At 36.4% G+C, this 26658-nt stretch overlaps 1 protein-coding gene across 1 annotated transcript in view; it reads right to left on the bottom strand.

Annotated features, from left to right (window-relative positions):
- Positions 1-10876: 10876 nt before the first annotated feature.
- APLF (aprataxin and PNKP like factor) overlaps positions 10877-26658 on the bottom strand; it is a 93441-nt gene continuing 77659 nt past the window's right edge. The window contains exons 9-10 of the mRNA XM_010845324.1: positions 23611-23657; positions 10877-12266 (exon numbers count right to left, since the gene is read on the bottom strand). Of these exons, the coding sequence (XP_010843626.1) occupies positions 12064-12266; positions 23611-23657 (250 nt within the window). The 3' untranslated portion in view covers positions 10877-12063. The remainder of the gene's footprint in view (positions 12267-23610; positions 23658-26658) is intronic.

Consider the following 26658-nt stretch of genomic DNA (forward strand, 5'->3'; position numbering starts at 1 on the left):
TAATACAATTAGGGAATATTCTGGACTTCTCACTTAAGCACTGGAAAGGGATGGAAATTATTTGGGGTCTTAATTAGCTCACATTCTTCAATGTGCATTTCTTCATCCAATGTTCAGGACCAAGAGGTTAACCCTCCTGGCTTTTTACCTTGCTCTGTGATAATACATAGGATATCAATGATTATGGGTGCATGCTTGCTGACCTAATGATGCTGACACAGTGGAAGAGCTCAAGCACCAAGACATCTAAGAGAATCCAGTCATTCAGTATTTATGATGGATGCTAAACACCATGGAATGCCAAGAGATTGCCAGCAGGAGGGGAAAAGATTCCTTCTAGGATGAGGATATAGCACTGAGCTGATTCATCCTGTCACACCTTACCATGCTCCTTCTTCGGTAGCTTCCTCCAAACTCCTCATCCAGGAGTTATATTGGTTAAGTGCTTGGAATTTGGAGGGAACTGGGAAAATTTAGCTTAGTTTTTTTGGTAAAATCTCTCATATTTCTTCATTGTTTGACACCCATGGCATAGAGTATACCTTGAATCTGTAAAAGCTCTTACATTTCTACTAGTTAAATTGCTTTTATTTGAATTTATATTTTGGTAAAACCTCAGGGGCCATGGGCATAGGAGGGATTTGTCCTGGTCACTAAAATAGCTTTCATTGACAGAAATGTTCTTGACAGCAGCAGAAATAAAGCATGTGTCTAAGGGCTTTATCTTGGGACTGCACCGCTGTCTCTTTCACTTTCACCCATGGGGATCCTCAGTAATGATCTTTTTTTTTTTTTTGACACAAGTGGTACTTGAATATATTCTTGTTATAATATAATAATATATTCAGGCAATACATCAGTAAGTAGACCGAATTTGACAATCTACCCTTAATCGCCTTCCGTTCCCACATCCATTCCCAATCTCACAGGTAAGTACTATTAACAGTTACCTGTATCCTGTTTTTTTTTTTCTATTCAAATGTACATAAATATACACAGTACTTCTTTGCATAAATGTGGTCATACTGGCCTCATTATTCAATTATTTATTTTTTTTTAAATAGCATTTCTTGGCAAGCTCTTCATATTTGTACAAAAGTCAAACACATTCTTCTTCATGGCTGTATAACACTCCATAATATGGTGGCTTCATAATTTATTCAACTATTTCCCTATTGATAGTTGGAAATAAAGGGTTTTTTCCTTTTCTTTTTTTTCTTTCTTATTAGTGACAAAACTGCAATGGACTTTGTGGAATATTCATCTTTACACCTGTTTACATCTTTAAATTTGTTACACAAATGATTTTGCAGGACCATTTCCTAAAGTAGGAATATATTCAAAGGGCATGCATTTTAAATATTTATACTTATAACTACAGCTAAATTGTCTTCCAGAAAGACTTGACCAATGAACCATCCTCCTTATCACTGAAAGCTGTCAACATTTTTAGATTTTAAAACTTGGCAGTCAAGAACTCTTTCATCATATAAAATGATCTTAAAGGATACATCCATCCCAATGCTCATTACAACACTGTTTACAATAGCCAAGCCATGGAAGCAACCTAAACGTCCATTGACAGAGGAATGAATAAAGAAGATGTGGTACATATATACAATGAATGTTACTCAGCCATTACAAAGAATGAAATAATGCCATTTGCAGCAATTTGGATGGACCTAGAAACTGTCATACTGAGTGAAGTAAGTCAGACATAGGAAGAAAAATGTTATATGACGCCACTTACATGTGGAATCTAAAAAGAAATGATACAAATGAACTTACTTACAAAAGAGAAATAGTCTCACAGAGAATGAACTTTAAGTTGCTGGGGGGAAGGATGAGGGGACAGGATAGGGAGTTTGGGATGGATATGTACACACTGCTATATTTAAAATGGATAACCAACAAGGACCTACTGTATAGTACAGGGAACTCTGCTCAATGTTATGTGGCAGCCTGTATGGGAGGGGAGTTTGGGGGAAACGTGTGTATATGTATGGCTGAGTATGTGTGTGTATATGTACAAATAAGTATATATATAAACACGTGTGTTTATATACATATAAACATGTGTGTGTTTATATACATATAAACATGTATATGTAGAGCCCTTCACTATTCACCTGAAACTATTACATAATCAGCTATACTCCAATACAAAATAAAAAGTTAAAAGAAAACCTCATTAATTTGCACCCATGTACACTGCGGCTGAATACATTTTCACATACACATTCTAACTTGTTCCTGCATATAGAAAGGGAAGCTGTTAATTTTTGCTGACCTTGTATCTAGCCAATTTTAAAAATATCCTTGTTAATTTTAATAATGTTTCAATTCATGTATTTCCTAAGTAGCCAAATATGTTGCAAATAGTAACAAGCTTTTTTTTTTCTAGCCAATACTGAAAACTATTATTTCTCTTCATTTCTATTACCAGGGGTGGAATACTCAGAACATGAAGTTGTAGAGGTGATCATGGAGACCCTTGTCTCATTTCAAACTTCTTCTCTGGGAACACTTCTAATGCTTCCCTATGAACTGGGATATTTGCTGTAAATTTTTAATATTGGGTTAGCAAAAAAGTTTGTCTGGGTTTTTCTGTAACATCTTACAGAAAAAAGTCAGAATGAAATTTTTGGCCAACCCAATAAATACTTTCATCAGTTAAAACAGTTTAATTCTACTCCTAGCTTTCCAACTGTTTTCTTTTTGTTTTCTGAAGAACAGTGTTGAATTACCAAGTACTTTTTTTGGATTTTTATGAGATCATAAGTTGTTCCTTTCTTAACGTGATCAGTGATGTTAATGTGATGAATTACATTCATAGATTAACTGACACTGAACTACCCTTATATTCTCAGCATAAATCCTGCTACATCATGATATCTTAATGCACTGTTGAAGACAAGTTGAGTAATAATTTAGGATATTTATGTCTGTGTTCAAATTGAAATAAATCTGTAAGTTTTTCAGTGATGTCTTTGGCTGATTTAAAGAACTGGAGAGTTATCCATGTCTTTCCACACTTTGTAATAGTTCTTATAACAGGAGAACTATTTTCTAAACAAAGATTTAATAGCCCTACTTGTAATCCCCAGCATTTAGTACCATACTAGGAGCAGAATTTTGAATACTTTCTATTTCCTCTAGAGCTATTGATCTACTCAGATTTTAAATCTATTTTAAAGTAAATTTTGATTATATTTTTCCAGAAAGTCATACATTTATCTAGATTTACAAATTTATTAACAAGAAGTTGTACATATTATATTATAAAAACTTTACATCATTCCTATGTATAGTTCTAACCCTTTTGGTTTCTAATATTTGTCTTTTTTCACAACAGGTCTATTTTATCAATCATTTCAAAGAATTATTTTTGTGTATTATTGATCAAGTCTACTGCTTTTTTGAATCTTTTATTCCAAGTTTTACTTTATTAATTCTGTCCTATTTTCTTTGGGTTTCTTTTGATGCTTTTGTCTTATTTCTTGAGAAAACTCAGTTCATTTTTAGTCTTTTATTTGTAGTCTTTTTCCTAATATGTATGTGCACACGTGCTAAGTCACTTCAGTTGTGTCTGACTCTTTGCAACCCTATGGACCGTAGCCTGCCAAGCTCCTCAGTCCATGGGATTTTCCAGCAAAGAGTAGTGGAGTGGGTTGCCATGCCCTCCTCCAGGTATCTTCCCAACCCAGGGATTGAACTCTCATTTCTTATGTCTCCAGCACTGTCAGGCAGGTTCTTTACCACTAGCACCAATTAAGGCTACATATAACTATATATTAAGGCTATATATAACAGAAGAATTATACAAAAAAGGTCATCATGACCTAGATAACCACAATGGTATGATTACTCACCTAGAGTCAGACGTCCTGGAATGTGAAGTCAAGTGGTCCTTAGGAAGCATCACTATGAACAAAGCTAGTGGAGGTGATGGAATTCCAGTGGAGCTATTTCAAATCCTAAAAGATGATGCTGAGAAAGTGCTGCACTCAATATGCCAGCAAATTTGGAAAACTCAGCAGTGGCCACAGGACTGGAAAAGGTCAGTTTTCATTCCAATCCCAAAGAAAGGCAATGCCAAAGAATGCTCAAACTACCACGCAATTGCACTCATCGCACATGCTAGTAATGCTCAAAATTCTCCAAGCCAGGCTTCTTCCCTTTTTCACAGTTTATGTGAACTGTGAACTTGCAGATGTTCAAGCTGGATTTAGAAAAGGCAGAGGAACCAGAGATCAAATTGCCAACATCTGTTGGATCATCAAAAAAGCAAGAGAGTTCCAGAAAAACATGTACTTCTGCTTTATTGACTACGCCAAAGCCTTTGACTTTGTGGATCACAACAAACTGTGGAAAATTCTTCAAGAGATGGGACCACCTGACCTGCCTCCTGAGAAATCTGTATGCAGGTCATGAAACAATAGTTAAAATGGACATGGAACAACAGACTGGTTCCAAATCAGAAAGGAGTACGTCAAGGCTGTATATTGTCACTCTGCTTATTTAACTTTTATGCTTATTTAACTTATAAACATCATGTGAAATGCTGGGCCGGATGAAGCACAAGCTGGAATCAAGATGGCCAGGAGAAATATCAATAACCTCAGATATGCAGATGACACCACCCTTATGGCAAAAAGTGAAGAAGTAAAGAGCTTCTTGATGAAAGTGAAAGAGCAGAGTGAAAAAGTTGGCTTAAAGGTCAACATTCAGAAAACTAAGATCATGGCATCCTGTCCCATCACTTCATGGCAAATAGATGGGGAAACAATGGAAACAGTGACAGACTTTATTTTGGGGGGCTCCAAAATCACTGCAGATGGTAACTGCAACCATGAAATTAAAAGACACTTGTTCCTTGGAAGAAAAGTTATGACCAACCTAGACAGCATATTAAAAAACAGAGACATTACTTTGCCAACAAAGGTCTGTCTAGTCAAAGCTTTGGTTTTTCCAGTAGTCATGTATAGATGGGAGAGTTGGACTATAAAGAAAGCTGAGTGCCAAAGAATTGATGCTTTTGAACTGTGGTGTTGGAGAAGACTCTTGAGAGTCCCTTGGACTGCAAGGAGATCCAACTAGTCCATCCTAAAGGAAATCAGTCCTGAATATTCATTGGAAGGACTGATGCTAAAGCTGAAACTCCAATACTGTGGCCACCTGATGTGAAGAACTGATTCATTTGAAAAGACCCTGACGCTGGGAAAGATTGAGGGCAGGAGGAGAAGGGGATGATAGAGGATGAGATGGTTAGATGGCATCACCAACTCAATGGACAGGAGTTTGAGTAAGCTCCGGGAGTTGGTGATGGACAGGGAAGCCTGGCGTGCTGCAGTCCATGGGGTCACAAAGAGTTGGACACGACTGAGAGACTGAACTGAAGTGCATAACTGTAGGATCCAAAGAATGAAGCAGGGAGTCCAAGTTGCCAGCAGTGGAAGTTAAGATATAGAGTCAAATTCTGGATATATTCTGAAAGTAGATCCATCAAGATTTTGCTGAGTGTAGGATAAAGTGGGAGGTCAAGAATAATGTCAAGTTGTTTAGCCTGATCAGGAGAGGAAGATTTGCGGGGGAACAAAAAAGGCAAATAGAATTCAGTCCCAAACATGTAAAGTTCGAGATGTCTATCATTCAAGTGGAGATGTTGAATAGACAATTGCATATGTAAGTCTGGAATTTAGAGAAGAGGTCAAGGCTTGAGTTAAAATTTTAGAATTATTGTTAAAACAACAACAAAAAACAGATTACATGAAGCAAATGAATGTAAACAGTAAAATAAAGACCAAGGACTCTGCTTTAGGGTACTCTGAGCATTAAGAGCTCATGAAAAAACTAAACACCCAGCAATGGACACTGGGAGTAAGGTAGAAAAAGCCACAAGATATTCTAATTTCCTAGAAGAAAAATGAAGTGTCTGAAGGAGGTAGGAGTGACTTGTTTCAAACAAGCAGAAAGTTCAAGAAGAATGAGGGTTGAGAATTGATGACAGGATTTAGAGGAGTGATCACAGACGCTCTTGACCACAGCAGTTGCAATGGAGAGGTGATAAGGAGAGCCTGACTTGAAAGACTTTCAAAGGAGGAAAAGCATTGGTGACGCAGGTATAGACAACACACGGGGAGTTTTGCTGTTACAGGGAGAAGAAAAACGGAGTAGTGAAGCTGCAGGGAAAAGTGAAATTGGTGGGAAGATTTGTTTTTAGGATGGAAGAAATATTTATATGGTGATGGGAATGGTTCAATATATAGGAAAAAAAGGATGAAATGGGAGCAAAAGGGAAGAGTAACCAGTGTGAAATCCATGAGAATGTATAAGAGGTGCCTGAAAATGGGGGATTGGCTTTAAATAGGAACACAGACAATTCATCTGTAATATCTGGAAAGACAACAGAGAATATGGGAATAGCTGGGGGATAGGTAGACACAGGTGAGAGTCTGGGCAAGTTCTCATCTAATAGCCTCAATTATCTCCAAGAAGTAGGAAGTCGAATCTAACCTCAGGACTTGCATTTGTATCCATTCTGCAGCAACTACAATGTTTGCTGCTTTCTCTTTCAACAGTCCTCTACTTTTAGCTTCTGCAGCACAGCAAGTTCCTGACATCCCTCTTTTTCCTCTAATTCCTCTGAAGTCTTCATCTTTCTACTACTTAAATGTTGACACTCAAGATCACGTCTTCTTCTCCCTATTTATCACTCACCCCTTTAGTGATTATAGACATTACTAGTGTTCACTCTATCTGGTTCTCGTCTTTTTTGGGCACCAAAACTGTATTTTTCTTTTTTTTTGTCTTGGTCATTTATTAGAATGTACATAGATATCTAGATTGAATGGACTTAAACATGAATACAGTATTATGACTTAAACATGAATATCATATTTTGAGGTAGAGGAAATATCACTGACCTAGGAGTTAACCTATCTGTTATCTCACCTGGCTCTGTCACATGACAATGAGTATTTTTTGAGGCCCCTTTCAGTGGGCAAGGCCATGTGACTTCCTCTGGACAATGGGCTGTGAGCATGAGGGACACTTCTAGCCGGAAGCATTTAATTAACAGGGTCCAATCCTTCACTTTCTCTCTTCCCCCTATAGTCATGATTGGTAGGTTTCATGTTCCAGTGGTGCAACTACAAGATGACAGAGCTTCTGAAATCCTGGAATGATGAGCTGCCACATCAAAGACAGTGGCCTGAAGATTCACCCAACACAAAATCTTGGCTTAAGAAAACTTTCCTTGTGTAAGGCGCTGTGATTTGGGGGTTATCCCATCACAACTAGCCTAACTGAATGGTGGTTGTCGTTGTTCAGTTGCTAAGTCATGTCCAACTCATTGCAACCTCATGAACTCTAGCATACCAGGCTCCTCTGTCCTCTACTATCTCCTGGAGTTTGCTCAAATTCCTGTCCACTGAGTCAGTGATGCTATCTAACCATCTCATTCTCTGCCACCCCTTCCACTTTTGCCTTCAATCTTTCCAACATTAGGGTCTTTTCCAATGAGTCAGCTCTTCACATCAGGTTGCCTAAGTACTAGAGCTTCAGCTTCAACATCAACATCAGTCCTTTCAATGAATATTCAGGGTTGATTTCCTTTAGGATTGACTGGCTTGATCTCCTCGCTGTTTAAGTGACTCTCAAGAGTCTTCCCCAGCACCACAATTCAAAAGCATCAATTCTTTGGCACTAAGCCTTCTTTATGGTCCAACTCTAATATCCGTACATGACTACTGGAAAAAACATACCTTTGACTAGACAGACCTTTTTTGCTAAAGTAATGTCTCTGCTTTTTAATACACTATCTAGGTTTGTCACAGCTTTCCTTCCAAGGAGCAAGCGTCTTTTAATTTCATAGCTATAGGCACCGTCTGCAGTGATTTTGAAGCCCAAGAAAATAAAATCTGACACTGATTGGTATAGTGACTTAATTAAATGGTTCTCAAAATGTCGAGACTTAACTCATAAAAATTATTGAGGATCCCAAAGAGCTTTCATTTATGAGGGTCATATCTATAGATATTCACCTTTTTTGAAATTAAGAAATTTGCTAATGATTTTTAAAATAATCCATTATATATAAACACAATATATTTTATGATAATCTTTTAGTAAAATGAGTGGCACTGCTTCACATTTTTGTAAATTCTTTAATGCCTGGCTTAATAGAAGACAGCTAGATTCTCATGTCCGCTCTTGTATGTTGTTTTGCTTGAAGTATATAGAGAAAATTAGGGCTTAAAAAGATATGTAATTGGAAAAGAAAGTAGTTTCATACGCTTTTCAGGTAATTGTGAATATTATTTTCAATGTGCCACCAAAAATAAAAAACAGCTTCTGAAATGTGTTAGGCACAATGTATTATCTGAAGTCACATTAATGAACTTTACAGACTCTGTTACACTAAGTTTCGTTGGGCTATCTTATGCTTTGAGTGGATCTTTTACCCATGCCTGATTTTATAATATGCGTTGGTCATTCAGAAAACATTGGCTTGCTCAGTTTTCAAGATCTTCCAAGTGTTGACACATTTCATTGTATTATATCACCAATATCTCAGAACAGTTTTTAAAATTTTGGGGAGCTAACAAGCTCAGTGACATATAGAAGTTTTCTAAAACTCTAATTTTTGTTTGAAAGCTCATTTTTACAATTATAATATATACTGTTTGTTGTTTTCTTTGGGAAAAAAAATAGGCTAAGTTCATTTTTGAGGAAATGCCAGCCACACACTCCATTCTGAATAACTGTAATATGTCTGCCAGTCATTTTTGAAGATAAAAGTTGTGTTCCATGAAAAAATATACAAGTTCAGCTTGCAACTCAATCAGACAAAGGCTCTTCCTCAAGAATGAGGCTGTATTTCAATACGCAGCAAGACAGGCCATTTAAATTATACTCCAGCATTCCTTTCTCGGACTATTGCGTTTCTACCCACTTTGTTATTTGCATATCTGCCTCACTGCCTTTGCAAGCTCTCTGATTGTAGAAGCTATGTCCTTTTCTTCCTTGTATTCTCCATAGTATTCTGTAGTCATTGTTGAATGAATAAATATTCCTATCTTCCCCAGTAGACTGTAAGGACATTGAAAACAGAAACTCCATGTTATTCTTCTTTGAATCACCAGCACCTAAGACAGGGTCTTGGGCACAACAGAGTACAACTGGGGTTGCTTATGATAATCAAATTTATTGTGTACATTATATCAGGATGGCCAGTAACGATCTTGGCAATAATTATTATCATTTTTCTTTCAATACCTACTGTGGAGGAGCAGCTTTGTAGGTTTGCAGACCGGCAGGAAGAACACACACACAAAGAGACTCTCTTACAGATTCCTCCTTAAGAAAGAGAAAGTAATGGGCACAAGAAGGTGAACTCAAAGAGCAGGGCTAGATGTAGACGCTGGTGTGTGGTTTCTGCCTCCATGGGATGTGTAGGTGACACTGAACTCTGCACAGATACATCAGAGGAAAGTCACTATCCATTTAACTTTACATCATCATTCTGGTAAAAGTATGCTCACAATCTATTTCTTTTCACTATAATGAATATTTCCAATCATTAAGATCTTCTAATTCTGGAAATAGTATCAACAATGCCATCCTCAAACCTGGGTGAAAAGCAGAATCAATACCCATGTGTCACTGAAAATCTTCATGACTCCAGCTTCCCAAGGTCCCAGAAAACCCACCTCACTTCAAGAAATCGACAAAAAACATTTGCTTTTCGAATTAAGCACATTAGTGAGAAAAATGTATGTGACCATTCTTAGCTTGAAGGAGGAGGTTAGGATATAGTTTAAATTCTATGAATACCATGATAGGGATAGTTGTTTCTCAATCCACTGTTTAGGACAGCAACTAAATCAAGTTTTGTTAGCAATGCTTTTGAGCCCACCAATTTCATCACTTTTGCCTCTGTTTTGAAAATCATACACTTAAATATAGTCCAAGTAGGAAATTTTCATTACAATGAAGTTAAATATTTATACATTCGTTATACTCAAAAGTGTCTTCAGGATGTTTATGCAAGGCACATCAAACTATTCTTAAAAATTAACATGAGCTATCACATAACTTCTAAGAAGAATATATTCTGATACTGAACGCCTTTCTTTTTTTCTAAAAGGCCAATGTCACCTTTTATATTCTTTATCATAGCCTTCTTGACACATATATAATTCATATGCCATAAAATTCCCCCATAGAAAGTATACAATTCAATGGATTTTAGTATATTTACAGAGTTTTACACCATCACCACTAATTTCAGAACATTTTTATCAATTCAGAAAGATACTCTTCTTCTCTCTAGACCCCGGCAACTACCAACGCACTTTCTGTCTCTACGGCTTTGCCTGTTCTGGATATTTTATATAATTGAGCTTATACCATTTGTGGCCTTTGTGTCTGACTTCTTTCACTTACCAGAATGTTTCCAAGGTTTATCCATGCTGTACCATGTTTCAATCCTTCACTTCTTTTTTTGGCCAAAAAATACTTGGTTGTAAAGATAGACTACATTTCGCTTATCCACATTATCAGCTGATAAGACATTTAGATGTTTCCACTTTTTGGCTGTTACAAATGATGTTTCTGCGGACACTGTGTACAAGTTTTCATGTGGACACATGTTTTTAATTCCTTTGGGATATATCTATGAATGGATTAAGAAACACTTTAAGGATTAAGTTTGTGCAAAGTGAAAGTAAAAGTAAGTTCAAAGAATTTTTTTCATAGGTTTGTCAAGCCCGGAAGACTAAAGGGACATTAGAAGAGAAAATTAGCTTCTAAATAACAACAGAGAGAAAAATTAGAATAAAAGATAATAGAAAAATATTTATCTTTTCCTTGCTGTAATATAAGTAAATTTTAATATTATGCAATTATTTGAAAACAAACTTAAAAACACTAAGAAAACAATTACAAATCTGTCCTGCTCTTTTAAGATATACATTTTTAGGTCCTCATAGAATATAAAATATTAGTGCTTAATGAGGAACTTTTAGTTTATGATTTACAATTTCAAAGCTATATTTACTGCTGTTTGTACAAACCCATATTAAAGATTGTAAACTATATTTCAAAGATTCTAAGTCATGTAAAATGAAGAGTATTACATAGCCTAAAGGAATTTAAGAACAGAGATGCAGAAATATTATACTACATAAAACTGGAGAAGGGGTTTCTTCTTGAAACAAAAGGCCAGAATCTTGAATGCTGGCAGACAACTTGCTACTGTCATCTGAGGATAAAAGAACTAATATAATTTGAGAAAATTATGGTTAAAAATAATCCCTATATTCTTAAGAATAGCATATTGAGAGTTAAAAGCATCAGGCAGGACTTGTTTGAAAAAGAAATGGTCAAATTCTTTCAGGTTTTCTACTTTTAAACTCAGACGTATAGTAAATTAGACTTGGGACATAAAATAGCATTCCCTGCATGGTGGACATTTCTGTAGTCTAGTTGAATCTATTTTCAGTATCCATTTTGTACTAATTTCCCCAAGTTTCAGAGAACGAAAGTAGTCAATGAAATTGCAAAGCTCACATCTAGGACATTAGAAAAAATAATAGCCATTATATGATAGCTGGTATTTTTTAAAGTCTGGTTCTGCTTTAAGAATTACTTCAATAGGAATGAAAAGAAGCATGCTTTCCCACCAGTTACGTAATCTGCCTGGTTATATTTGCATAGTATTTTATCTAAAGACAGAATCTTTGGAAAAAAGAAAAAAAGACCTTTTTTTTGGCAACCTATGATGTTTACTTTTTATTATAAAGTACATGAAAAATATCAATTATTTCTTTTTAACTCTGTCTGCTTATTATTTCCAGATGTTTGAAATAACATAGAAAAAGCAAAGCAACAAATTTCATCCACTATACTGAAGGGTGACATTTCAATGTTTCATTTGTGAAGAGTCAATAGTAAAGTCATAACCATAAAAAGCAGAAAAACAATTATCCCTTAAGTGCTTCCTGAATTATTTTTCCATAAAGAAACAGTAAATATGAGCCATATATTACTGCAGAGGAGTCACTTTTTTCTTTTCATAAATTTTTTTGCTTCTTTCAAAAGCCCTTCCATATCTTCCTTCTCTAGGTCTTCCTTTTCTGGTTCCCAGTCGGAATCTTCGTCTGTTGGCTCGTATTCTTCTTCCTCATCATCTATAAAGCTGTCATTCAGGTTGTATTCATTGGGTTGCCCAACATTGTCATCTTCATCTGAAATGCTTCTCACTGAAAAACAGTTTAGTATGTAGCATGTCAACTGTCACTCAACCTGGGTTTAGAAACCTCTAACTGTAAAATATCCCTGTCAAGAAGATTTTACTTAATACATAGCTAACAATTACAAAATTCTAGAAAGGGGGCTAAAGCTATTTTTTTTTTTTTTTAACATTTGCTTAAATCAAACTTCCCCTACTATGAGGCTTCCAAGATTAAAATGTCCTTAGATTCATCATAATGGTTCCTTAATAATATCATAATCAAGCTACACCACCTTCCATAATGGTAGAATATATTTCTGTACCAGTTATTCACTGTCCATCCTTGCAATGTGATTCTATTTACCCATTCCCACTGACGTCAGACTTGGCCAAAGAAAAGTGAGTGGAAGTAGTGGCTTCCATGGAGAAGCCTTAAGGGCCTCTGTGATTCTGCTACTGCCATTTCCCCTCTGCTAGGAGAACAGTGTACCCCAGATAGAGGTTGATCCTTCAGCCTGGATTCAGGATGAGACACATGTGAGACAGGGCAACAGCCAGCATGCAGCTACATGCATATTAACATGAAGGAGAAATGTACCTATTTATTGTTATAAGGCACTGAAATTTGAGGACTATTTGTTATCACCACAAAGCTAGTACAATCTGACTGACACACCAGTGTGTGTGTGCTCAGTCGCTCCAGTCATGTCCGACTCTTGTGACCCCATGGGCTATAGCCCACCAGGCTCCTCTGTCCATGGGATTCTCCAGGCAAGAAAACTGGAGTGGGTTGCCATTTCCTTCTCCAGGTGACACACCAGAGTTGAGACCAAATGAGGAGATATAAGCTTACAGACTTTGAAAAATTTAGCTTTACAGATCTTATAGCTCACACTTTGGTAAGACTAGAATTACTATGGTAACAACCATCAGAATTTACAGGTTTCTAAATAATATCATAATAGTAGAATTACAATTCTAAAATTCTTCTGTCTCAAAACTAATTTCTTCCCTCATCTCAGTTTTCTTTTCATAGAGAGCAACAGAGTTGGTTTAAAATAAGGCAGTGAGAGACTCTAGGATGATGTGGAATATTTAAAGGTTAAAAATGTTTGTACTTTTGAATATGCTTCAGCGGGGGTTTCCTCAATGGCTCATCACGTAAAGAATCTGCCTGCAATGCAAAAGACAAAGGAGATGCAGGTTTGATCCCTGGGTCGGGAAGATCCCCTGGAGGAGGAAATGGCAACCCACTACAGTATTCTTGTCTGAAAAATCCCATAGACAAAGGGGCCTTTTGGGCAACAGTCCAAACGGTTGCAAAAAGTTGGGTGCGATTGAGCACACACATATGCTTCAGCTAGCTTCTTCCTAAAACATTCATATGGAACAGATATAAAAAAGAAAGTTAAGAAATTTGATAGGAAAATTTTTCATGGCAGAATGATGACAAAGAAAGTAACTGATTTGTCTTTTTAACTTTCATAGCCCAGACAGTTCTTTCTTTCTTAATATCACTACTCATTCCAAGGGGATTTGAGACCGCTTATAATCATGTGCTTACTGTGATTAGTCACTCAGTCGTGTTTGACTCTCTGCGCCCCCATGGACTGTAACCCCCCAGGCTCCTCTGTCCATGGGATTCTCCAGGCAAGAATACTGGAGTAGGTTGCCAATTCCTGCTCCAGGGGGTCTTCCCAACCCAGGAATCAAACCTATATCCCTTGGTCTCCTGCACAGATTCTTTATCACTAGTGCCACCTGGGAAGCCTGTACTATCATGAGATAACACAAATAAAAGTAGAAATTAAGAACAAAGAAAGCAGAATGTAAGTATATCAACCTCAATTTTTAACGTAATCAATATAGACAGAGCATCAAATTTCTCCCTAAGCTTCTTGGTAACAAAAAGCCAAAAAGGCTACATAAAAACTTACACAATTCTCATTAGCATAAGAAGCACACCAGTTCCTTGAGGGAAGTCTGAGATTATATTTATTTGTGTACACGTTTTATCTGCCTCTTGAGGGCATGTTTTATGTCTAACTAACCTCAATTCCTCATGTAACTTTTATGATAGAAAACAATTAAAAACCATTTAGAGGATAGTTTGCAGACGGGAAAGGGAGTGAGGAAGAAAGAACAGCAATGTTTCTGATCTTGACCATTTTGCTCTTGGAAGTATCTCATATATATAAATAATGCCATCTCAATTAAGAGTCTCGTTTTAGATTCGGAAATTAGCTTAGCAGATTTACAAGGAAAATATATACAAAGCTGAAACTACTTCAGGTTCTCCTGCTTTATTGGCGGCTCCTTCTCCATCTTCTTTGCTGGATCTTCCTCATCTTCTCAACCTCTAAATTTTGGAGTGCCCAAATTTCAGGCTGGGACCTCTTCTCTAAGATACTCCTTATGCTGTGTTCAGTCACCCAGTGGTGTCTGACTGCCCACCAGGCTCCTCTGTCCATTGGATTCTCTGGGCAAGAAAAATGGAGCAGGTTTGCCATTTCCTTCTCCAAATATAGTCCTCAGATGATTCCATCTAGTTGTATATCCTAAATCCCCAAATTTATATTTTAAGCTCTGACCACAGCATAAATTCCAGACTCATTTATCTCATTGCCTGTGTACCATCTCTACTTAGTGACTAACAGAAATGTGAAATGCAACACTTCCAGAACATAGCTCTTGAGGTGCTTCACCCAAATGTGGTCATTCTCTTATCAATCTCGAACATATGTATGACTTCCAACCTTCCGATTGTTTGTTTTTTTTTAATAATTTTATTTACTTTATTTTGGCTATGCTGGGTCTTTGTTCTACGCAGACTTTCTCGAGATGCAGTGAATGGGGGATACTCTCTAGTTGCGGTACAAGAGCTTCTTGTTGCAGTGGCTTTTTCTCATTGCAGAGCACAAGCTCTAGGGTATGTGGGTTTCAGTAGTTGTAGCACATGGGCTCAGAGGCAGCAGATCCCAGGCTCTGGAGCACAGGCTCAGTAGTTGTGGTGCATAGGTTTAGTCGTTCCAAGGCATGTGGGATCTTCCTGGATCAGGGATTGAACCCGTATCTCCTGCATTGGCAGGCAGATTCTTTACCACTGAGCTACCAGGGAAGCCCCTTCCAATTGTTTCGGCAAGAAACCTTGGAGTTATCCTTGAATATCCTCCATAATATTTAATGTCAAAAGATCCTGTTGGCTCTACCATCAAAATATATCCACCACTTCTCACATCCACTCTAACACCCTGGATCCAATACCACCATCTTCTTCCTGGTCTATTCCAATATCCTCCTACCTGGATTCCCTACTTCTACTCTTATCTGTTCACAAAGAAGCCAAAAAATCTCCCAATAGCTTTTTATCTCACTCAGAATAAGATCTGAAGTCCTCAATTGTATCTCTTGGCCTCCAGGACCCTACAAAACTGATTCACTAGCTTTTCTAGTCTCACCTGCCATTCTTCACTTACACTTTGTTCCAATCCTACCCTCTCTTCACTGCTCCTTGAATAAACCAACGGGATCATCTCCAGGGCTTCTGAAGCATCCTTCCCACTGCCTAACATAGCCATCCGTCAGAAAATCACCTGGCTAGCCTTCTGCTCTAATATCAAATTATCAGAGTCCTTCTTTTACTGTCCTATTTGAAATGGGACCTGCCTCCCACCCCCATACACATCCTTGCCCTTCTGTCCTCTTAAGTCGTTCAGTCATGTCTGATTCTTTGTGACGCCATAGACAGTAGACTACCAGGCTCCTCTGTTCATAGGATTTTCCAGACAAGAGTACTGGAGTGGGTTGCCATTCCTTCTCCAGGGGATCTTCCAGACCCAGGGATCGAACCTGGGTCTCCAGGATTGCAGGCAGATGCTTTACCATCTGAGCCACCAGGGAAGCCACAGCTTCCTTCCTTCTGTCCTCTTACACAGCTTTATTTTTCTTCTTAGCAGTTATCACTACATGACATCACATAATTGTTAACATGTGCACTGTCCACCTTTGTGAAATTCTACAAGAGCAAGGTTCTGTCTCTACTGTATCCTCAACTTCTTCAACAATGCCTAACACATAAAAGACACTTATAGACTCATATTTGCTAAATACATGAATGAATAAATGAACCATCTGCAAATCAACTGCTGAACACCTTCAGCAATTGATTTGAATAAATCAATAAAGAAATGCTTTATTATAACCTACACTTTTAATCACTAGCCTGCCTGTCAACACAATGAATTATACTACAGACTTTTATTTAAATCCTGATAACTGAATCAGCTTTAAGCTTCAATGAGCCCTGGGAATCTTTAGCAACTTACTGGATAGGTTCATTTGCTGAAGCAATAATGACATATTAATCAGAAGAATCCCACTCATTTCATCAAAAATTTGTTTTTATCTGTAAAATCATAACATCACACTCACATTCTTTTAGCAGGAGGTGTAGAATCTGAAATAACAATATGAAACAGAACTCAGTGTAGCTGGTAGTCAAGTTCTCTCCCCTCTGCTTCATATGAACTGGCACTCTGTGCTTTAAGTGAAAGCACCTGAAGAACTCCTTGACATGAGCAAGCAAGGCAAAGTCATGACAAGGGCAAGTCGGTGCCAGAACTCAGCTCTATGCCCCTTCCTAGTGGTCCCAGGCCCACATTTCACGACAGGATTTTGAATGCTGACATTTTTTGTGGAACCAATTAAATGGACCCTCTTGTAGCAAATTCTGTAGTAGTGACTTCAAATATTCTACAATAGAAATGCCATCTAGATGGGAGGGCTTTTTTTTTTTTTTTAAGTGCTTAAGGTATAACTGGGCCATAGAGATGATGAAACTTTACTAGAAAATGCTGAATCGGCACACTTGATCTGAATTATTTCATGATTTCCTGAATCAGGGAATATATGACTAGCACATAATTTAGGAATAAAATGTCTGTCTTTACCATAACAATTAAGTTTTATGCAAAGGGGCATTCACAGAAAGGAGGAATAGACACCCATGCATATATTCCCTGAGCAAGCCAAAGCATGGTATCTGAGTATCTGGATTTAAAGTGATAAAGCCAGTGAAGTTCATATAAACCTTGCTATAACACTGTTTGCTACACAAAAAGTTCAAAGAAACCCTCTCAGACAAGGAAGCATGTTGTTTAGAGAACTCAGTCATGAGGAGTCACATTATAGATGATCCCAAACCAAGACCCCAACACTGTACACAGAACACCAAGGTTAGTACAAAGCTTACTGAAGTACAACAGTGAGAGCCTGAGATGGAATAATAGCTGTTTAATATTTTTAAGCAACAGCAAAAAACAATTTTTGTGGCTTTATTTTTTGTAGTTGTGACTTCCAATAGGTTTCCACAGAATTAAACAGTATAATGCCATCTTTGGAAAAATAAGAGCCTACATTTAGCATTTTCTTATATTACAAATACTTTATTTGAAAGCTAATTGTTGAGCATGTCTAAGAAATTAGAAATAAGCATGTTTCTTCCAAGTCAAGGTGAGCTCGTAAACAGTAATTTTTTTCTCTATCTTCACTTAGGTCACTTTTAAGTTTCTAGCTGGCTAGTGACTGTTTATCGTGTGATGTTTATCTGTGATGTTTATCTGTGATGTTTATCTGTGATGTTTATCTGTGATGTTCCATTCCCCTCATCAAATAAGAAGTCTTAAAAAATAACATGGTTTAAGAAAAAGATATATACTAGGAGGCTAGAAGTTTAAAGATCTGTGTCATATATCCCTTGTCAATGAACAAGGCATTTGGTGGAGTTTATCTTTTTATCTGTGAATCAAATGACGTTGATTAAATGACCTCAAAGATCCTTTCCAACCCCAAAGTTCTAATTTTAAGAACAAAGCAGGAATCTTCATTTTCTCTACAGGAATATGAAACGTATAGACAGGCTGACAGCTTGACTATTTGAAAGCAGCACAAGAGAAATAAGCTGTCACTTATTTTTAAAAAGTGATGGATAATACTGTTCTACCATAATAATGAAAAATAACAAACTCTAGAAAAAGTAACAAACTCTTTAACATATTTGAAAGAACATGCTATTAACTGGTATTATTAGGATGTGGTAACTTCGGACTTTTCTTTTTTTGCAGAAGTATTTATAATATTTGTATTATATGAAATTTGTATCTTAACATTTCTTGTACAACTTAAAATTTCACCATCAAGTTCCTAGCCAAAGAACCAAGTCTGCAGAGCTACTAAAGAGTACACTGTGTTATATGCGTGCTGGAAGATGTTTATGTGGAGAAAAAAACCTTTCCAATCTGCTGATTTTCTCCAAATAGTTTTCTGGTAACAGGAAATAAGAAGACAGATGTTTCATAGCAGACTTACAGTTTAACATCAATAATTCTCCGGGTTTTATTTTCCTTTCTTGCCCAGTAAATCTTAGAGTTAGGATATTAATTTTCATTTAAGTGAAAAAATATTTTAGCCCAATATCTCTAAAGATGAAAGTTTACTACATACTACGAGAATAAAGATGTTTAAATGCCTCATTTTACTACAGAAGACTGATCTTTGTAATGAACCAAACTATTAGCTGGGTATTCATATTTTAACTTTGGAAAAGCAGTTTGTGCAGGTCTATCCACTTTATTATATTAATACATTAAGTTTATTTCTTTTTAAAAACACCACTGCATTTGCCTTTTTCATGTTCTAAAATCTCTCAGCTTTTTCCACAGTAAGCAGCAGTTTACAAAATCCCATTTAGCATCACTAACCTTACTTAATAGCTTACTTTCTAGATCTTTTAGTTTCTACTTCTGAAAAGAAAAAAGCCTATACATAAGCATATGTATACAGATGATTGGAGAACTAGAGAAATACTGAAATAGTTATCAGATTGGTAGAACATTCTAAATTTCAGCCATGAACAGTACTGATCCCCTCGAATCATGACTGTCACATAATAATAAAAGCCAGAGAGAATGACTCCAATAATCAAGTGATATAACAATGATGATAATTTCTTTCAAATGTCAGCAAATAAGGTAGCTAAGAAAGTTTAAAATAAAAATTTCCTAGCATTGATTACTCTTTTATTCAATATGCTGTGCTAAAACTGTATGTAGCACTCTGAAAAAGTGTGGAAAATTAGTAAAACTTTAATTAGAGAGCTTAATAGTCAAACCTACAAAAATCGAAATATATGGCATAAATTGTTACATGTGTGGGAAAATTTTAGACTGAAGTGTTTTAGAAGTGCTACAAATCAGAAATTAAATGATAAAACTCTCATATAGTTATTTTATATTATAAAATTCTAGAGTAGTTGGTATATAGTATATGGGTCTCTATTATAACTTTTCGGAGAAGGCGATGGCACCCCACTCCAGTATTCTTGCCTGGAAAACCCCATGGATGGAGGAGCCTGGTGGGCTGCAGTCCATGGGGTCGCTGAGTCGGACACGACTGAGCAACTTCACTTTCACTTTTCACTTTCATGCATTGGAAAAGGAAATGGCAACCCACTCCAGTGTTCTTGCCTGGAGAATCCCAGGGATGGGGGAGCTTGGTGGGCCGCTGTCTATGGGGTCGCGCAGAGTTGGACACGACTGAAGCGACTCAGCAGCAGCAGCAGCAGCATTATAGCTTTTATTGTTTTATTATGGATTAATGACACCCCACCTCAAATTTAACATGTATAACTTAAAAAAAAAAAACCAAACCCACAAACTACCTAGTTTTTCCTTCTGATCTCTAAGCTCCTGATAATTTGTACTTTAATTTTCATTCATTCTTATTTCCTTTGATTCATCCCATCCCCCACACCATGGCCAATCACTTGGAAATTCCTCACCACTCTTCTTTCAGAATCTCATTTGTATCAAATCCTGTTTTTCCATTCTCATGGCAACCTAGTTCTGGTCCTTCATTCACCATAAGGTTTCCTCTACTCTAATTTGGACAGCTCATCATTAGTTATTTGCCACCGCAACCACATCTTTGGTTTAGCTTTCAAGAGCTTCTACAATCTGACCTCAAAGCATTCCTCTAGTATCATCCACAGTCAACAGATGGATCATAGATAAAGCAAGACACTTCCAGAAAAACATCTACTTCTGTTTCATTGACTATGCAAAAGCCTTTGACTGTGTGGACCACAATAAACTGTGGAAACGTCTTAAAGAGATGGGAATACCAGACCACCTTACCTGTCTCCTGAGAAACCCGTTTGCAGGTCACGAAGCAACAATTAGAACTGGACATGGAACAACAGGCTGGTTCAAAATTGGGAAAGGAGTATAACAAGGCTGTATACTGTCATCCTGCTTACTTAACTTATATGCAGAGTACATCATAAGAAATGCAGGGCTGGATGAAGAACAAGCAGGAATCAAGATGGTCAGGAGAAATATCAACACTCTCAGATATGAGACGATGTCACCCTAATGGCAGAAAGTGAAGAGGAACTAAAAAGCCTTTTGATGAAGGTAAAAGAGTGAAAAAGCTGACTTAAAACTCAGCATTCAGAATACTAAGATCATGGCATCCAGTACCATCACTTCATGGTAAACAGATGGGACAAAAGTTGAAACAGTGACAGATTTTCTTTTCTTGGGCTCCCAAATCACTGCAGACGGTGACTGTCTGCAGCCACGGAATTAAGAGACACTTGCTCCTTGGAAGAAAAGCTATGACAAACCTAGATGGCATATTCAAAAACAGAGACATCACTTTGCTGACAAAAGTCCTCCTACTCAAAGCTATGGTTTTTCTAGTTAGTCATATACAGATGTGAGAGTTGGACCATAAAGACGGCTGAGCATTGAAGAATGGGTGCTTTAGAACTGTGGTGCTGGGGAAGACTCTTGAGAGTCCCTTGGACTGCAAGGAGATCCAACCAGTCAATCCTAAAGGAAATCAACCCTGAATATTCACTGGAAGGACTGATGCTGAAGCTGAAGCTCCAATACTTCGGCCACATGATGTGAAGAGCCAGTTCATTAGAAAAGACCCTGATGCTGGGAAAGACTGAAGGCAAAAGGAGAAAAGGGCGGCAGAGGATGAGATATTTAAGAGAGCATCACCGACTCAATGGACATGAATTTGAGCAAACTCTGGGAGACAGTAAAGGACAGGGAAGCCTGATGTGCTGCAGTCCATGGGGTCACAAAGAGTCGGACATGACTTAGTGACTAAACAACAAGAGTATCATTCATTCACAGTAACTGCAGAGACTCTCCCTGTCAGTTAAACTGACCCACCTTCGAACTCCAAACACAACTTATTATTTTCTGCCTCAATGTCCTTGACCAACCTATTACTCAATTTGTCTGGGATGTCCTATACCCACCTACCCAAAGCTAAGAAACAAAGATAATTGAAATTCTACCACCTTAAAGACCAACTTTACTTAAAATTCCCTTACTAAGTTACCCTGATAAATCCAAACAAAAAGTACTCCATCTCTTTTCTCCAAGATTGTAGAGCATCTCACCACAAGCACTAGTGGTGAGATGCTAGTTTTCATGTATCTCTGTAGTTCTGTTCACTTGGAAGTCATATAATAAATGAATAAATGCGTGCATAAGTAAATGAATCATTACATAAATGAGCTTAAGATCTGGGTAATGTTAAACTTTAAGGATTTGGGAAATAATAAAAACACATATGTTAGAATTTTATGTCAGATATCACTAAGAAATATAGTGAGACTTATAAAATTTTAAATACCTCAGAGAGTTTAATTTATAGGCTCTATAATAAGAAGAGATATCCTGACTATACTGCCACATGACAACTCTTGAAAGTACATTAAATATATAAGGCTAAACTGTTATGTTAAAATATCCTATTTTTTTAAAAAGTATTTTCAATGAAATAAAAATTTTTCTTAAAAACAGTTAAATGTTCTAAAAATATGTTCTTCATTCAGAAGCTGCTTCAATGATAATTCAAAGAGATTTTTCGAAGAAAATTCAGATACTTTTCAACATGCCATATGATGTATATTGACAGTTTTCAGGTAAAAGGTTCCTAGTTCTACAAAGATAAACAAATCTGTCAAATGCTCTTTCATGGGAAAATGCTAAAATTTGTCAATAAAATAGAGTTTTAATCAAATATTATTATATTATTGTTCAAAATAATATTTTTGAACTTTTGAAAGTTAACTTAACAACCATAAATGCCATAGCTTCAGATACAGCCTCAGTAAGGAAAGTATAACATATAACCTCCATACCATATTAACTGAGATAAAGTGATCATATTTGTGTCTGGAGTATTAAAACACTAAAGTGTGTTTTAATAAGAAAACAGTAAATAGAATTCCCTTGTGGTGAAATTAATTATTTTAATCACTTGGTTTTATCACTTGGTTACAAGTTGGCTGTGTTTATACATATACAAACGCATGTGGGCATAACCTGGATATACAGTTAATTCCCTCACTCTGTGGGCAGAAATACTGATGCATCCAGAAATTTAGGATGCTGAATTGGCCACTGAGTTATACAAATGATATAAAGAAGCCAGAATTTATTAAAGGGAAAAAATATTAGAGTTCAGAAGCAAAGGAAACAGAAGGCAGAACAGGTTGATGTAAGCAGGACTGATGGTCATTCGATAGTTGTTTCTTTGGTGTTTGTCCCCTACTTCTCTTCCCCTAAAACAATAGTTTCTATTGAGGATCTCTGTGGTTTTGAAGAAAGAGACTCTACTTTGGTTCCAAGGGTAGAACAAACTAATTAGTGGTCATAGTGATTCATTCAAGAATAACAATGTGATTTAAACCAGTTTTTTTTTTAAAAGTTAGTTTCATGACTTTTCCTAATAGCAAGAATCAAAGCCGTTTTCTCTCTCTCCTTAGGTGTAAACATGGATGCTTATCATCCCAGCTGAATAAGGATGCATATAGTTCCTTGCTGGGGAGAGCAGCCAGTCTTAGGATAAAAATCACTCCTCTAAGGACAGTATGATGGAAGGAAAGTGGGTTATTGGTGACATTATTGAGATTATTAATGAGCTGAAGCAACAAATCTTGTCTAATCTAGCCCTATTTCTGGACTTTTCAGTAAAAGAAGTCAATATGCTCTCTTTATCATTCAGGCCAGTTTGAGATTTTGTTTTAAGATACCTGCAAACAAAAGAATTGTTTAACAGATACAAAGAAAAATATATATACACTGTTAGACAATGATTGCAGAAAAAATCTATATAAAAATTTATCATTTTTAAATCTAAGAAAATCATTAAAATCAATAATTCAACAAATTCACAGAAGCAGAGATTTTAAAATACTGTTAAAATAAGTGGCAATTGTCTCTAGGTTTAACAATAGAATCCATCTGAAGGTTTCATTTTGAGTTTCCTGAAGTAAAATCACTTACCTGGAAATGTACTATGTCTATATTCTATCTTGTGCTGGGGATTCTTCCTAAAAAGAAAGAAAGAAACGAAAGAAAGCAAATATAAGGTCAGGTTTGACAATCACTAAAAATGAATAAGACTATTTAAATTAAACTAGAGCACTCACTAAACTACAAATTAGCAATAAGCCTCTTATTGAAAAACATTTGCTTTGTTACTGCTGTTAACTACAGTCACCATGCTGTACAAAGCATCTGCTTTTTAATTACATTTACTGAGTGCCTATTCCATGCCAGGTATAGTGCTAGATGCGAAGTGTGGTGAACCAAAGTTCTTCCCTCTTGACTTACATTCTACAGAAAGGCAATATGAAACAAATATAATACAATATACTGTATTCTTAAAATGTCACTATCATATATCACATAAAGATATGATGTAAATTAGTATATAAATATATAACTCAAAGTATCAAATTGTGTGTGTGTGTGTGTGTAATATCTGAAAGGATACTTTTAAGGCTCCTCTAGAATTCAAAAACAAAAGCATACAAGTCATGTCTCTCCAAAGGATACCAATCAACTGTTATGAGAAAATAAGAAAGTCAATATGCATTGAGAAACATATAACAACATATCCCAAAGTCAAACAGAAGCCACTGTTTGAATATCTACTTTTGATTATATATATTGACAATCTCTTCTATCATTTTATTAAACAAATGTTTGGGTACACTGTATACATATAAGACATTCTCCAGATAATGCAAAATTGCCCAGGCAGCAAAACTTCAAAGCATTAACTGGTTCATCATGCTCCACTGGTGGTTACCTTTCTCTCAGGGGACTAACAAAGGAGAGTTGGAAGGGCTGACAACAGACATATGCTGAGATGGACATATGAAGCTGTAGTGAGGATATCTTAAGTTTAAGAGCTTAGGAGGTGGTAAGTAATTAATGCTGGCCATTTGTTCTTTCATCAGTGGTTCAAGAAATAGTCGCAGGGCACTTATTACACACGAGGCTCTGTGTCAGGTGTCAGTGACATTTCTTATTGCTAATATCTCTTCTTTTGGGGTAACTTTTCCTACAATTTGAGCATAAACACAGTACAAGAGTGCAACCACACAATTAATTAGGGTCATAACTTAACAGTTTTGAAAAGTGGAGAAAGATTCACCAAAAGATCGTGTGTTTGGGGTAATTAACCCAAATCTGACCGTTTAATGAAAAAGAAACCTCAAGGTTGAAAGAAATAAACTGGACAACTTAAATGTGATGAAGGGAGCTGCAAAAGAACAAAGCTGCCATGATGCTTTGTGGGAAGATCTTTCCTTACTGAACACTCTGGCACAGGTCATTAACTTGTTTAATTCAATCTTTATTAAAGTACAATTAATGTTGGATATCAGGAGAGGTAGAAAAGAAAAATGAAAGAGATTAATACCAGAGGTAGTTTTCATCAATAATCTGGAAAAAATTGCTGATCCTCTGAGATTATTTTTGGTAATATTCTTAAAATCTTTTTGTTATTATTACTGTGATAAAATACTGGTAAATTTTTTTTTAATGTCAAACTACTGAAAAGTAGTTGATTGGTACACAGAAATTCCATATATCCTCACTGAAATTCTTCAAGTGTTAACATTCTACACAGATGCCTCATTATTATCTGTCTATAGTCATTTGCGATTTAAAGGCTTTTTCTCCTTCCTTTAATACGTTTGCTTTCAGAAAGCAAGCTGAAAGCAGTCCTATCTTTCCCTGCTTTACCCTGAACAGAACAGGATTACTGAGAAGTTCAATGTGATCTTAATTGTTTGCTACTGGAGTCTCCTTCAAAAGCTGCTTTAGAAACTCTCAAGCATCTAAAAACAAGCACAGAAATGAAATCAAGTGAGTTAATAGAGATAAGTACAGTTTGTGTACCAAATACCAGTTAAAAGACTGCTGACATCAGTTCTCAGGCTAGAAAGACTAAAAAGGAAAAGTATCCGTTTTAAAAGGCCAAATGAAGCCTGGTGGGGACAGGGGTAATGGTTCAACCTTGAAGTTACAGAAGGTAACTTGGGACACATCCACAGCTGCACTCACATACCGATCTACATAATCTAACCTCACATTCGACTTAGGAAAAGGCAAGCCCTTTCAGAATAAATGAACAGGGGGAAAGATTTACACTGGTATATTCCAAAAAAGAAGAACAGAAATAAGTGTTATGAAATTTTGTGCTCAGAAAAGGAAATGATTTTCAGCTCCACGTGCAGATTTTCATCTGCCTAAGAGGGGAAAAGGGTGTTTCTCTGAGGTTTCCTTAACAATTTCTATCCTTTTGTAGGAGAACTTGATACTATTTTCATTAAAAGGCAGGTATAAGACTGCAATGTAGACCAGAAGAAACTAGATGTGCTGGTGCTTTTCCACATTTAACTTAGAAGTTAAACTTCCAATTTAAAATAAAAGAATTAATATCAATATTCTGCTAGTTATTTCATTGAAAATGGAGAAAAAATATCCTCTGGGACAGGTTCAAAAGTTTCCTGTTCTAGGGTATTTTCAAATATACTTTACTCTTTCTTGATGATATAACTCACAGGATAGATTTTAATAAAAAAATAAGCCAAAGCAGAAACAAAAATGTATCATCACAGGCAAAAGCATATTCAAAATAAAAACAAATTTTAGACGTTTACATAGCAATTTAAATGTAAAAAAAAATTAAGTATTCTGAATGTTAAATTCCTTAAATTATCCTCTTCATGAAGGTCCCTCATAATCTCGGTCTGTACCTTTATTTGCAGCCCAATCCTTCATTTCTTCTTTGGGACAACAGCTTCTAATTTTTTGCCATTGATAGGCACTTGCTCACAGCTGTTTTGCCAAGAATATTCTTCTAAATCTATACTACTTACCTAAGCACCTTCATCAGGAAAACAACTCTGATAATTCCTGGGTATTATCTCCAGAATACATTGTTCGTATCTACTATTTAGTACTCACCACATAATTTCTTATACAGTTATTTAAATTTTCAACACAAATGTGAGTGTGTGTGTGTGTGTGTGTGTG

The sequence above is a fragment of the Bison bison genome, unplaced genomic scaffold (assembly GCF_000754665.1).
Source record: "Bison bison bison isolate TAMUID 2011002044 unplaced genomic scaffold, Bison_UMD1.0 scf7180017864215, whole genome shotgun sequence".
Lineage (NCBI taxonomy): Eukaryota > Metazoa > Chordata > Mammalia > Artiodactyla > Bovidae > Bison > Bison bison.